The sequence below is a fragment of the Taudactylus pleione genome, unplaced genomic scaffold, assembly GCF_031769625.1.
Source record: "Taudactylus pleione unplaced genomic scaffold, aTauple2 ptg000139l, whole genome shotgun sequence".
Classification (NCBI taxonomy): Eukaryota; Metazoa; Chordata; class Amphibia; order Anura; family Myobatrachidae; genus Taudactylus; species Taudactylus pleione.
Genome location: NW_028284541.1, coordinates 2,373,514 through 2,386,565, shown reverse-complemented (window position 1 = coordinate 2,386,565; position 13,052 = coordinate 2,373,514). Strand labels below are relative to the sequence as shown.

The following is a 13,052-nucleotide window of genomic DNA, read 5'->3' as shown; positions in this document are numbered from 1 at the left end:
GAGTACATGCGCCAAAAGGTTGGGAAACAGATCACACAATCGTCACACAATTGATAACGTCACACAACCTTTTTAAATGAAATTAAATTTTCTTGTTATTTGCTGTCAGCGCCATAACTAGCACTCCTGGCGCAGGCCACACCCTCTCCGTATGATGTCATGCGGAGGGGGTGGGTCAGTGGCGTCACAAGGGGGGTGTGGGCCGCACCCGGGTGTTACCCGCCGTGGGGAGACACCAAGTGCCGACTCCTCCTCAGTGACAGGAGCTGGGTGCTGCACTGTAGCAGGGAAGCTATCGGGAAGCCGACTGCCTAAATACCGGCAGCCAGCTTCCCGACTGTCTTATCCCGGCATGGGTGAAATGCCGGGCGTCTACATGTAGATGCCCGGCATTTCCCCGCCGCCGGGAGACCGGCGCCCGGCATCACGATCGCAGTGATGCCGGGCGCCGCGAGCGGACAGCCGCGCGGGGGGGTTAGGTTTAGGGCTCCCGGGGGTTAGGCACCCCCCCGGGAGGGTTAGGGTTAGGCTAGGGGGAGGGAGGGTTAGGGTTAGGCACCCCCGGGGGGGGACTTAGGGTTAGGCACCCCCTGGGGGGGACTTAGGGTTAGGCAGCGGGGAAGGGGGTGGTTAGGGTTAGGCACTTAGAGGGGGGATTAGGGTTAGGCACCTCTAAGGAGGGTTAGGGTTAGGGGGGTTAGGTTAGCAGATACTTGCCTAGCCACGATCGGGATTTCCAGCGCTGTCGGGCTTCCGCTGCTTCGCACTCTGCTCCTGTCGGGCTGCCGCTGACGGGAATCGAACCGCTGTATCATACCCATTCCCTGTAGCATTACGTGCAGAACTCGGCTCCTGACACAGTGAGGGAGCCAGCACTACAATTACAGTGGTCCCCAGGGGCAGTCCGCCCCCGGAGGATTACAATTTGGGTCCGGGCCATGCACCCTACCCGTGAGGCCACGTTGTTTACACGCAATTAGTTTCACATATGGTCCTGACCATTACAGTACACTGACAGTGCCTGGCACTTACACACAGTGGAGGCAGCCCAAATAATCAAGGGAACTGATTAGGAATTAGTGGCATTTTAGAAAACCTGAAGGTTGCAGTACAGTAGAAGTCGTTGACATGAATGAAGTATCCTAGACATGGGAGTATTATTTTAAGAAGGTACAAAAAAAACATCTCTCTAACAAGAGTCATTTACCATTGAATGAATCACCTTTAAAATACATTGGGTATAAAGCATTAGTTTAATAATTGGAAATAATGGTCTGCATCTCAGCTCAAACATTCCACATGAATCTAATATTTTGTATAAGAAACGTACATTTATAAGGCATAAAACAAACAGCGCTGGCAGACAGTCTTGACAACAGATTTGGTAAACATAAACCCCTTTTTTACAATCGGCCGCTTAATATGTCTAGCCAGACATTACAACTGCGTGGGCATTTAAATTTGCCTGCCCAGTTGTGAGGTCATTGTCGGCGGTACCTGTGGCCAGCATAATGCGTTAGTAGGCCAGTTGCCATCACACAATATATCTGCAAGATATCACGTATCTGCATTGGTGCAGAGCCGCTAAAAATAAGATGTTGTTCACATATATATCATGTGTACACACTCATAGATGCACTGAACAATTTATCGTTTGTCAGCTGTATGAACGATATATCGTACAGTATGTACCCGGCATTAAAGTATCCAACAATGACAATGAGAAATCGGCAGATGCCGGTAGTCTGGAGGAGACAGGACCTGTCCATTCTCACCTTCACCATGTCCTGCATCTTCTGCTTTAGGGTATGCAGGTCCTGCAGCACATCGCCAGCTTTCTGCACTGCAGCATTGGATGACAACGCTGTGCTTTCGCTATAGATGTTAGCACCGGTGACACTATCATTCTGAGGAAAGCTGGAGGAACAAAAAATATATCTAATTATGAAGAGTAGAGATTTCCAGTCTTTCCGTAATATTTTCTGTATCTTTCTTCTAGAATAGGATAGTGCTCAAGTCTGCGATTGCAGTCCCGAATGCAGCAGCTAGTTCGCGCACTGATATGCATACGCAGTACGCAACAATCGTCCAATTGCATGAGTATTACCAACTGCGTTCCTTGCTCAATCAGGCCCTATGTTCTATCTCATTACACTAATACCCCTTTCACACAGAAAAGGAGACTTATGTCTTACCTATGGAGTCTTTTTCTTCGACTCCATAGGGGGCAGAGGGATGATACTGGGTAAAGCCTGGAGAGCACCAAACAGTTAATTGAAAATACCCACAAGTCCAGACTCCTCTCCTCTATACCCCACCCCCAGCCCCTAGGCCTCAGTTTAGTTTGCAAACCCACAGCAGGAGCGAGGCTTGTAAAGCCACTGTCTGTAACGGTTTAAATGGAGCTGTCTGGAGAGCACGGAGAACCAAAGATCCCAGAGAGCCACAGGTGACACAAATGGTGGCTGAACATGGAGAACCCCCTGGAAAAAAGTTTGCACCTCCGGCAACAGAGATATCTACCTTTAGATCTGCCGTCTCGATCCAAAAGGGGCGTCCCTTGTCCAGATGTGAACGCTGGAGCCACCATAGTAGGGAGAGACGCACCTCCCTGGGAACAATTAGAGTCTGAGCCTTGAGTTTCGGGCGTGACTTGATCCAATGTTTCAGAATGATTCACTGGAGAGGCCGGGAGTAAAACTGACTGTACTCCACCATGTCGAATGTTGAAACCAACGACCCCAGAATCTGCATGCACAAGTGTATGGACACTCAACGCTGACTGAGAAGGTTGCCAATTCTGGCTTGTAATGACAAGATCTTGTCCGGACGGATAAAGACTCTCTGAGCTCTGGAATCCAACAAGGCTCCAAGGTGGAGCATCTCCTGGGATGGAGAAAGCGTGGATTTCTTCTAATTGATTAACCATCCACGGGATTGAAGGAACTCCACCATCAGATGGATGTGATCCCAGAGTACTGCTGGAGATTGAGCTAAGATAAGCAAGTCATCCAGTTACGGCAAGAATCTCACACCCCTGTGGCGCAGATGTGCTGCCATGACCTTTGTGAACACACGAGGAGCCATGAACAGTCCAAAGGGTAAAGCCTGAAATTGGTAGTGTCTGGTTTGGATAGAAGATGTTGGTAATTGGCTCATATAGGGATATGCAAATAGGCATCCTGTATATCCAACCTGTATATCCAACAAAGCCTTAAAATCACCCGGTTCCAAAGCTAGAATGATGGACCGCAGGGAGTCCATGCAGAGTTTGGAAACAGGAGCCCAGCTTCTCTCTCCAATGGCAATGTTGTAAAATGGCCGCTCAGCATCTAGGAGGGGAGAGAAGGGAGGATCTGCCTGGGGCTTACTGGACGTATAGGGAAAGCGCACCCCAGGGCTGGGGGAGGGGTGAACAGGGAAGCGCCAACCTCCCCCATCTGGCATAACCCTCAGGGAACATGGCTGCCACTGCTATGAAACAGCCCCTGATCTATATAGAAATCCCTGGTGGTCTAGCGGTGAGCACAGTTAGACCGGAAGCCCCCAGTGCCAGCACCGCCGGAGGTGAGAGCCGCGGAACCGCGGCTCCCTGCATGCAGGGATCCGACTTACCTTACTTCCCCGATGAGCGCCGGCTGTGGCTTGCGGTTCGCGGCTCCTGATGTGTGGGAGTCCGCGCCCGAAGTCACTGACCCAGTCGCCAGTGCTGTGGCCACCGGCGCTGGGACGGTGGAGCGGCTTTGGGGTCGTCCTACAGGCATCCTGCCTTACACTGCCCACTCAGAGAATAACCAAGTAAAATAAAATGAATAAAATAAACAGTGGAGGACCACCTAAAGCGGCCCCCCCCCTATAATCTGGTGCCGAGCTCCTGCAGGGACACCAAACTTAAACTGAGGCCCAGGGCCTGGGGTATAGAGGAGGAGCCTGGGCTTGTGGGTATTTTCAATTAACTGTTTGGTGCCCAAACAGGCTATACCCTTCAGGCTATACCCAGTGTCATCTCTCTGCCCCCTAATGGAGGAAGAAGAAAAGCAAATTACCAGGTAAAGGTCTTCTACCCGGTAATTTGCTGATCAACACAAGTTTTTCTTCTGTGTGAAAGGGTCAACCCGGATTGAAATTCCCAGGTTCCGGCGATTTTGACCCGGGTTGACCCTTTCACACAGAAGAAAAACCTGTGTTGATCAGCAAATTACAGAGTACAAATGCTTGACCCGGTAAATGGCGGCAGCACTGAAATGCTGAGTAAAAGCCAGGTTTAGGGAAATTTCTGTCTGAATGGGGTATAAATAATCTCTTCTAGTTCCAATCCTAACTTTGGAAGTGCTCCAAAGGAATCAGGCACAAGGCAATCTAAGCAGACACAATAAGCCTTAAGCAGCCCAGACAACTTTTAAAATGTGCCAGCAACTCATTACTTTCCCTGTATCAGTATCCTTGGAGCAGAGCCAGCCGCACACATCTCTCATTAAGGCACCCAAGCACTATTAATAAAGCTGCTGGTTGTCATGGATACTGGACTTGCAGAATTAGTCGCACATACTACGGTTACAACTGTTTTTCTCAATGTGAAATAAATATGTTTAATTCCAACATGAGGCAGCTGGAAAGTGACTGATAAGCAGAAGATACATTTACGTGCTGCTGTGGCTCGGTTTCCTGTCAAAGCACATATATTTTATACTATTTCTGTCATTTAGTTCTCTCCGAAGTAATGTGTGCATTAGATCAATGTACACAACAGTCACAAAATATAACGGCATCTTAATTATTGCTCGTCACAAGTCTCAAGGTTACGTGGATGTCACTAATTAGATGGAATAATTGATGTACTAGTTTTTTAGTATATGATTATGCTGACACATAGGGCTCAATTCAACGCAAATTGAATAGCGACAGCCTTGTTACCGATAGCTCATCTTTAATCACCTCCATAACTATATTATATGATGTCACAATGATATTCCAGCAAGCCTTACTAAGGCATTAACTGGATAACAGACAGACAGCTAGTAGCTAGAATGGAGGCTTATTTTACCAATTCTCACACTGTGTAAGATAAAACAGAAACCACGTAACAATGTCAATCTCATCAGCCGAATGAAATGGGCGACGATTACCGCAGTCTGGCCACAGCATACATTCCCTCACTTGGAATAAAAGGCGGCTGCTACAAGTACACGTTTTCATCAATAGGTAACCCACCCCAACCATCCTCATCGTAACCGGACACTGATTAAATGCAACATTGAGAACAGTTCTGTTTACCTGTCATTAAAGGGCCTTTTCTCAGTTGTGGTCAGATTTAAGGGAGTGTGGCCTTTATACCCTGATCTAGACAGTGGAGTGCCCTCGTGTCCGAGAATCTGTTGCAAAAAATGCACTTGACCTGTGATGTAAATAGTTTATAGTGAGATGTTATATTAATGCATTTCTGACTACAACAATAGTTATTCAATACTTGGAGTGACAAAATAATTCACCAGAATAGGAAATCATTGTTCATTCATTCAGGGAATTGTGTGCCTGGCGTCATGGCGTTTTCCTCTAAGACGGGATCTGCTAACTCAGACTGTTTTACCATCAGGGAATTGAGTTAGCAGAACCTTTCTTAGAGGAAGACGCCATGACGCCAGGCACACAATTCCCTGATGGTAACAGTCTGAGTTAGCAGAACCTTTCTTAGAGGAAGACGCCATGATGCCATGCACACAATTCCCTGATGGTAACACAGTTTCTAAGTTAGCAGATCCTCTCAGAGGAAGACACCATGACGACAGGCACACAATTCCCTGATGGTAACACAGTCTCTGAATTAGCAGATCCCATCTTAGAAGAAGACGCCAGGTACACAATTCCCTGATGGTAACACAGTCTCTGAGTTAGCAGATCCCATCTTAGAGGAAGACGCCATGACGTACCCACCTGCGTCAGAAAATTCTATGATTGTTATAGGACGTCACCAAAGAGCCTGCTGCAGTTCTTCACTTTACGATTCATAAATGACTTTTACTGAAGCTATTAAGTAGCATTTACAAGAAAAAAAATCATCTTGCTAGCCTGAGTGGTTTTGGCTTTCTTTTTATACTGCTAGATTGCTGCTGAATCTGCCTCCTCTTTCGCACAGCATAGGGAAGGGATGGTAGCTGAGAGACTGGCTATTACAAGAAAATCGCACACACAACTCCCGTAATATATAAACATAGTTTTTGATGTTCTATTGATTTAGAAAATACACACTGACAATGTTTAACAGCCTCAACTTCAATCTGATTCAAGCAGCTTAGAGAGGGCTTTGGCCCCGATTACTCACCTGTACTTGTTGGATTTGTGGGCTCCTCCACACACTCTTTTCCTACGAATGCATTTGATGGAACTTGCACATCCATAGACATTGGTACTGGTGCAAACCTGCGGGGGGCTGGAGTCTCCAAGGGAGATTTCCCTGACTGGTGTGTAATCCCTGCAACAACTTCAAGACGGGGGAAAAAATAAATAAATAAATAAATAATAAAGAATAATTTATAGCACCCGATTTTTTTTTTAAGGTTCCAACTTTTGAACTGGCTCAAATTTAATAATTTTAATAATGAAAAAAAAAAAAAATCTGACATTCTCCGAAAGTCTCTATTCTGATGATGGAGATAAGTAGATAAAGATTGATAAGGTATATTTTAATCTTTCAAATACATCAGAGTTACACAATTTATAGGCAACTAGATGCTGCCCCCGGCTTCGCCCATAATGAAATATTTGGGGGAGAAGCTGTGTTTCTTTTTCATTTTAGGTGTTCTAGTTGTATTGCTTTGCATAGGGGTCCTGTCCCAGGAGTGGCCCACGTGACCAGCAGTGCCTTCACCCACCACTCACACCAATGTCACTGTGTGTGTGTCCTGTGCACAGACTGCTATGTAGCCTATCCTATTCACCCACCACTCACACCAATGTCACTGTGTGTGTGCCCTGTGCACAGACTGCTATGTAGCCTATCCTATCCAAGTGACCGAAGGTCCAAAGCACCTCTCCCCTTACCGGCCACGTGCATGGCGCCACAATGAAAATTGGTTCAGTAGCTTTTGCGCCAACATGGAACAAACAGACACAATGTTCTTATAATATTAATATAGATGTACAGATAATAGCTACCATCCACCATACAATTAGGCTCACCTCTTGCATCTACAGTAATCAAGTCAATGCACACACAGATTTCACAAACGTTACATGTCCATCCTTCCATTCATTTGACTAATCTGCAACCCTATGGTTGCATAGGGAGAGGAATCAGTAGCAGAAAGAAAGAAGTGATAATACCACTGTATAGGTCATTGTTACGTCCTCATCTCGAATACTGTGGTCAGTTCTGGAGGCCATATTTCCAGAAGGATATTAATACATTAGAGCCTGTACAAAGAAGGGCAACTAAAATGGTGCAAGGTCTACACCACAAAACGTACCAGGAAAGACTAAAAGATCTTAATATATATAGTTTGGAGCAGAGAAGGGAAAGGGGGGACATGATAGAAACTTTCAAATATATAAAGGGTTTTAACAAGGTAAAGGAAGGAGACATTCTTCAAAGAAAGAGAAGCATTAGAACAAGAAGACATGTTCTAAAACTGGAGGGTGGTAGGTTCAGGAGAAATTTGAGGAAAAATTATTTCACAGAAAGGGTAGTGGACAAGTGGAATAGCCTCCCATCAGAGGTGGTAGAGGCTAACACATGCATGGGATAGACATAATGATATCCTTCAGAAGTAAGAATCAATAAGGGTTGAGGTAACAATATGTTTAAAAATGGGCCAAGTGGTTCTTATATGCCGTCAAATTCTATGTTTCTAATCACGAAATTCATTAGAATAAGTATTACTCATCTAGCCTCACAATCATATACTTCCTAATTGTCCCCATTTAACAGTCTTGGCGGCCTGATTAGCTTCTGAGGTGGCCAGCCATAAGCTGTGCTCATTTTACCAGTGCACTAAAAACAATAACATAAGAAATTCAGACCTTTCTCGCGGTTCTTTGGAGGTGCAGTTGTCAGTGGAAGACTGAGGGGCTGTTTAGGAGCAGTAACTGGCACATGAGTACAAAGTGGACCTGCAGAATCCTGGCGACACGTTCCGGCTTTGATTGCAGCATTCATAAACTGGGACTAATATGTATATATGGTTACAATATAGAGAGAAAAAAACACACACACAGACACATGCTGATACGGATTCTTTTGAAGCTTACATAGAAATAACATGGATCTACACACATTTGGAAGATCACTAGTCCTAAAATGTGTTAAGAGCCCCATGTAGCATAAATACACTCCTGCATCGACCACGTTCATCATTTACTTTCAACCACCCTGCGTTTGTCCCTGGTACCACCAGCCAGGCAGGGGATCCAACCTCTTGTAGGTGATATAGGATGTGGATTAAGCAAGTAGAACGCTGAATGACATTAGATGGCTGAGCCTGAAGGGCTCAGCACAAGTTATGCACAAGTTACAGAAACTTCTCCCTGGCACTAACTGTCAGTTCGGGAACCCACAATGTATTAACTGTAACTGTGGAGATCCTAGTGGGAGGAACCTCCGCAGGGCGGCCTTCCGCATGCACAGTATAAGCACACAGACAAAGCTTCTCAGTCCGTGGCTAATTAATTCACTATTCTATGAGACACAGCCATGAATAAGAAAGCATGGGACAATCTGGATGCAGTACATTTTGTTTTAATTCAAAATATGGTTCAGGGAAATAGGCATAAACTACACTAATACATATGTTACATTTAACTCGCTTGCTAAACAGCTTCCTTTAAAAAGGTCATTAACACATTTTCCACTGACGATAAATTTAACTAGCAAAACAAAAAAAAGAGAAAAAATTATCTGCATCCAAGTTCACCGCACTGACTGCAATGAAGCCTACTCCATCTGCATTCACTAAGGGGAATTGAATGGACTCTCTGGCAATCTTGTGTTCCGTCCTGTTTATTTTAGACACCTTTAAAAAAAGGCTGAGGTTCACACAGGAAGTGTATGAAGATGATCTGGGAATAATGAATTATAAAATAATACAATCCGTCAGTGGAAAAGACTGCTATCAAATCTGCTAGTAAGCTCGGAGATTAGAAACAGAATGTCTAAGCCAAGTCATGGCAGAGAGTGAATCCAGGAGGGTCAGGGAAAGTTTCTGGGTGGCAGCATATGAGCCAAAGAAAACGCTCAGCCTATTACACTGTGATAGACTTTTCAGACTGACATCTGCATAACAGCAATTACATTAAACAATAACATTCTAAGGGGGAGATGTACTGTACTAAGCCTTGGAGAGTGATAAAGTACCAACCAATCATCTCCTAAAGGTCATTTTTCAAACTCATCCAGTATAGTGAGTTAGATAAAGTGGAGAGAGATAAAGCACCAACCAATCTGCATCTAACTGTCACTTTACGGGATGAGTTTGAAAAATGACCGTTAGGACCTGATTGGTTGGTACTTTATCTCCCCTTTACCTGTCTCCAAGGCTTAGCATGTCAACCCCTACGACTGATCATTAAACTCCATTTGTATTTATCAATATTGTAGTAGTGTATAGAATTAAAGAGGCAGACGAGGTAGTAGTTTATATACCAACACAGACCTAATAAAAAGGGAGGGGAGACTATGAGATAATGGTGACATGTGCCAAATATACATAGACTGTGTCATATGCCATATGTACCAAGAAATAAGGGTCATTCTGCAGGATATGTAGAGGTGGCCCAGGCAGGAGATAGATTGTGGAGAAGATGGTGGAGTAGAGTAGAACTTGTACCCAGAGATATGTTGGGGGGGGGGGGGGGGGGGGGTTGAACAGTGGGTGCGGATGGTTTAGTCACAATAGGCAGATCATAGAATGGGCTTGTACAGAATTACTCTTTGCATGAGTGCATCTGTTTTTGTAGCCCATATCACTTCCCAGCCTTTGGAGACAACACCATAAAATAGCTTTTAGCTATGCGCAAGCTCCAGAAAATCAGCCGATTGCATACAGTGAAATTTTCCCCATCAACTTCTAACCTACTTCCGAACTTTGAGACCACGAGTTATTTTACGAGGAAAACTTTTCACAATTCAGTGCCTAATCCACCCCTATCCTCCCATCAGAAGGTGCAAAGTAGAGATGTGCGGGTTCAGCTGTTTATTTCGGCTCTTATCGCCAAATTAGCACAAGTTTGGATTCATCTTATTGGCTATCCAAAACACGCGATAGCCGGGTAGCCAATATGATGCAGTTTTTGAGAATTGAACATATCCATGTAAATCAGAGTAAAATCGAACCGCACATCTCTAGTGCAAAGCAATGCAGCCCAAAGATGCATCCATCTTTGTGCGTATTTGTAAGACCAGGGAATTTGTACTAAAGTAGACAAGCGCCTCACAGGAGAGCATCACAGAAACTAGCCTATGGGGAGACACAATATACAGACTGCACAACAATATTACCCCAATACAATTGAGGTCTTTAAGCTATACATAATGACTTGGACAGTTGGAGAGCCACAGATTGCCTACTTCTCACAAATAACACTATACCTGATGAGGAATTGGCCGGCTCCTCAGTACATACCTGCATCTCCAGATGCTGCTGCTGGAGTCTTTCCAGATGCTGAAGTCTCTGCTCCGTCAGCTGGGAAAGCTGTCTCTCCAGCTCATTCACTCTCTCTGGAGGATACGATCTTTCTACTGGCTGACTTTGGACCTTGCTCTGCTGCTCTGTGAGCCGTTGCAGCTGTCTGTCTGTCTCCTGGAGTTTGTTAAGCAGCTGGGAGACAGAGTTCACTTGGGCCTCCAGATCGCTCTGAGCCTAGGGAGTAAGGACGAGAGATGACCTCAAGCTTTACTGCAGCTCTCAGGTGACTGTAACAAGCTGGCCCAGAACTGATGGGACAACAGACATTTCTATATCATATCTGTATTTTGTGCTAGGATTGGTTTCTGCCACGTGTGACGCTGTCCAGTGCTTTACAGACACTTCTGTGTGCTACTTTCAAAATATTGCCTTGTTCTTCGGTTCTAAATATTCCAGAGAATTTCCTTTGCAGGGGACTATTCACAACAATGGCTCAATCTCCAACACGTGGAAAGATGGTGGTGGACACAATTGCTCGCTGTGTGAATTATTTCTGTAGAATTATAAATGCATGCTATTGGCCACAAGACCATCTAGTGCCCCAGCTTTTAAAAGCCATTCTTTAGTTTTTGTTTCTGGGGTGTAGCCCACTAGACACCATGGCCACTGTGCTCCCTTATGTGCCACTGCTCAGCCATTCACCCTCTCTCCGTGTGTTCCTCTGTAACTCCAGTTTGCCGCACTGAAGGGGGGTGTAAGAAGTAGTGTCTTATGGGATAGGTAAAGGAAAGAACTTGGGGGAGTAAGGATATTATATGATATGTGTCACTTACGGACAGGGCCAGATTAACAATGGGGCAGATGGAGATACAGCTCCAGGCCTCCACATAAAATTAGGACTATTATCATAGCTGCCTCTCTGGCCGCACAGTCGTCATAAATCATAAGTATTGAAATGGTATTCCTAATTTTCTCACAGAATTATGCAATTTTTCTATTTTTATGTATTTAGGGAGACATTGGCCACACCCATGTGACACTGGCCACACCCACCTCTCAGTATAGGCCCTTGATTATTTTCAGCCCCAGGTAAAGCACACAGGATTGGTGAGGATAGACAGATATGTCTATCGGCATAACACAGAAAAGGACGAAAGACAGGGTACACTATCTGCTCAAAGTGGAGTAGAGGACTTGGGGTCAGGTAGTAGCTGCCCAGCAAAACAGCCAACTGAAAGTCAGTGCAGAACCAATATATATATATATAGTGATTATATTACTAAAAATAAAAAGGAACTGTTATATACAGAGTGCCGAAGCACAGTATCCCCACGGAGTATCCTGCTAGCAGGGACTGAAGCGCTGAAATAGAAATTATATAAAGTCAGACACAAATAAAAACGTACCTTACTCCTGTGGCACTAAACGAAAAACTGAGGTTATGTGCAGGAGGGAGGGGTTAGAGGGGGCGGGGTTTCAATTCATGCTTTTATTATCTAGTTCAGTGCCAAGCTCCTATTCCTAGTCCTCTAACCCCACAGGTAAATGGGTAACTGCAGTGTTACCCAGACGGATGATAGAGGAAAAAGGAAAAAAAAAAAACAAGTCACAGACACTATAAAGCAGAAAGTAGTAAGGGTCATTGCCATCGGGCCCACAAGAGCTTACATAGTTGAGGCTGGAAGGACCGGAATTGCAGTCAGGCAGACATAACCTATCAAACACCTTTATAATCTTCTGTGTGTTCAACACAACATTGTAACCTCACCACGAGCTTAGCACATCCCACACTACAGACAGACAACACGCATAAGTGATGGTTGGTAAATAGATACAGCAAAGGAGGAGAGTAAATTACCTTCAGGACAGGAGCAGCAGCAGCAATGGCCGCGGCAGTGGCAGCAGCAATAGTAGCAGAGTGGATCCCGCCGCAGTCTGGAGAGCTCTCAGCGCTGCCTGTTGTCGTTTTACCTTTATTTGCTACATCCTCAAGCAACTGAACACGCACCTCCTTAGTCACCGGCCCGCTCTGTACTCTGCGATTAAAGTTATAAAGATGGTCTGAATACAGTGACAAATAGGGAGTTCCACCAAAGACTAAAAATGCAATTTTGGTCAGATAAGCCAAGATAAATAATAGAAAAATGAGAGTTATGATAGATACCTAGATAACTCCTTTTCTTCGAGGTCCACAGGGATAACATGGGGATATTATGGTTGGAGACCAGGCACCAAACAGTTAAAGCTTCAGCTCACAGGGTGCCTCGGGTCCTCCTCCATATATACCCCGCCCCTAGCCATAGGACTTCATTTTAATTAACAAGCCTCAAGGCAGGAGATGGAAAAAGGAGAAGAAAGAGCAATCGCACACCAGAAACACTCTTACACAACATGAGGGAATCTGTGACCGAAAGAAAAATTACTCATGCAGCCAGG

At 45.0% G+C, this 13,052-nt stretch overlaps 1 protein-coding gene across 1 annotated transcript in view; it reads right to left on the bottom strand.

Annotated features, from left to right (window-relative positions):
• The window catches only part of KIAA0586 (KIAA0586 ortholog), a 150,923-nt gene that overhangs the window by 123,706 nt on the left and 14,165 nt on the right, over window positions 1-13,052 (bottom strand). The window contains exons 5-10 of the mRNA XM_088473708.1: window positions 12,475-12,652; window positions 10,614-10,850; window positions 8,017-8,161; window positions 6,320-6,478; window positions 5,275-5,395; window positions 1,776-1,917 (exon numbers count right to left, since the gene is read on the bottom strand). Coding sequence (XP_088329834.1) covers window positions 1,776-1,917; window positions 5,275-5,395; window positions 6,320-6,478; window positions 8,017-8,161; window positions 10,614-10,850; window positions 12,475-12,652 — 982 coding nt within the window. The remainder of the gene's footprint in view (window positions 1-1,775; window positions 1,918-5,274; window positions 5,396-6,319; window positions 6,479-8,016; window positions 8,162-10,613; window positions 10,851-12,474; window positions 12,653-13,052) is intronic.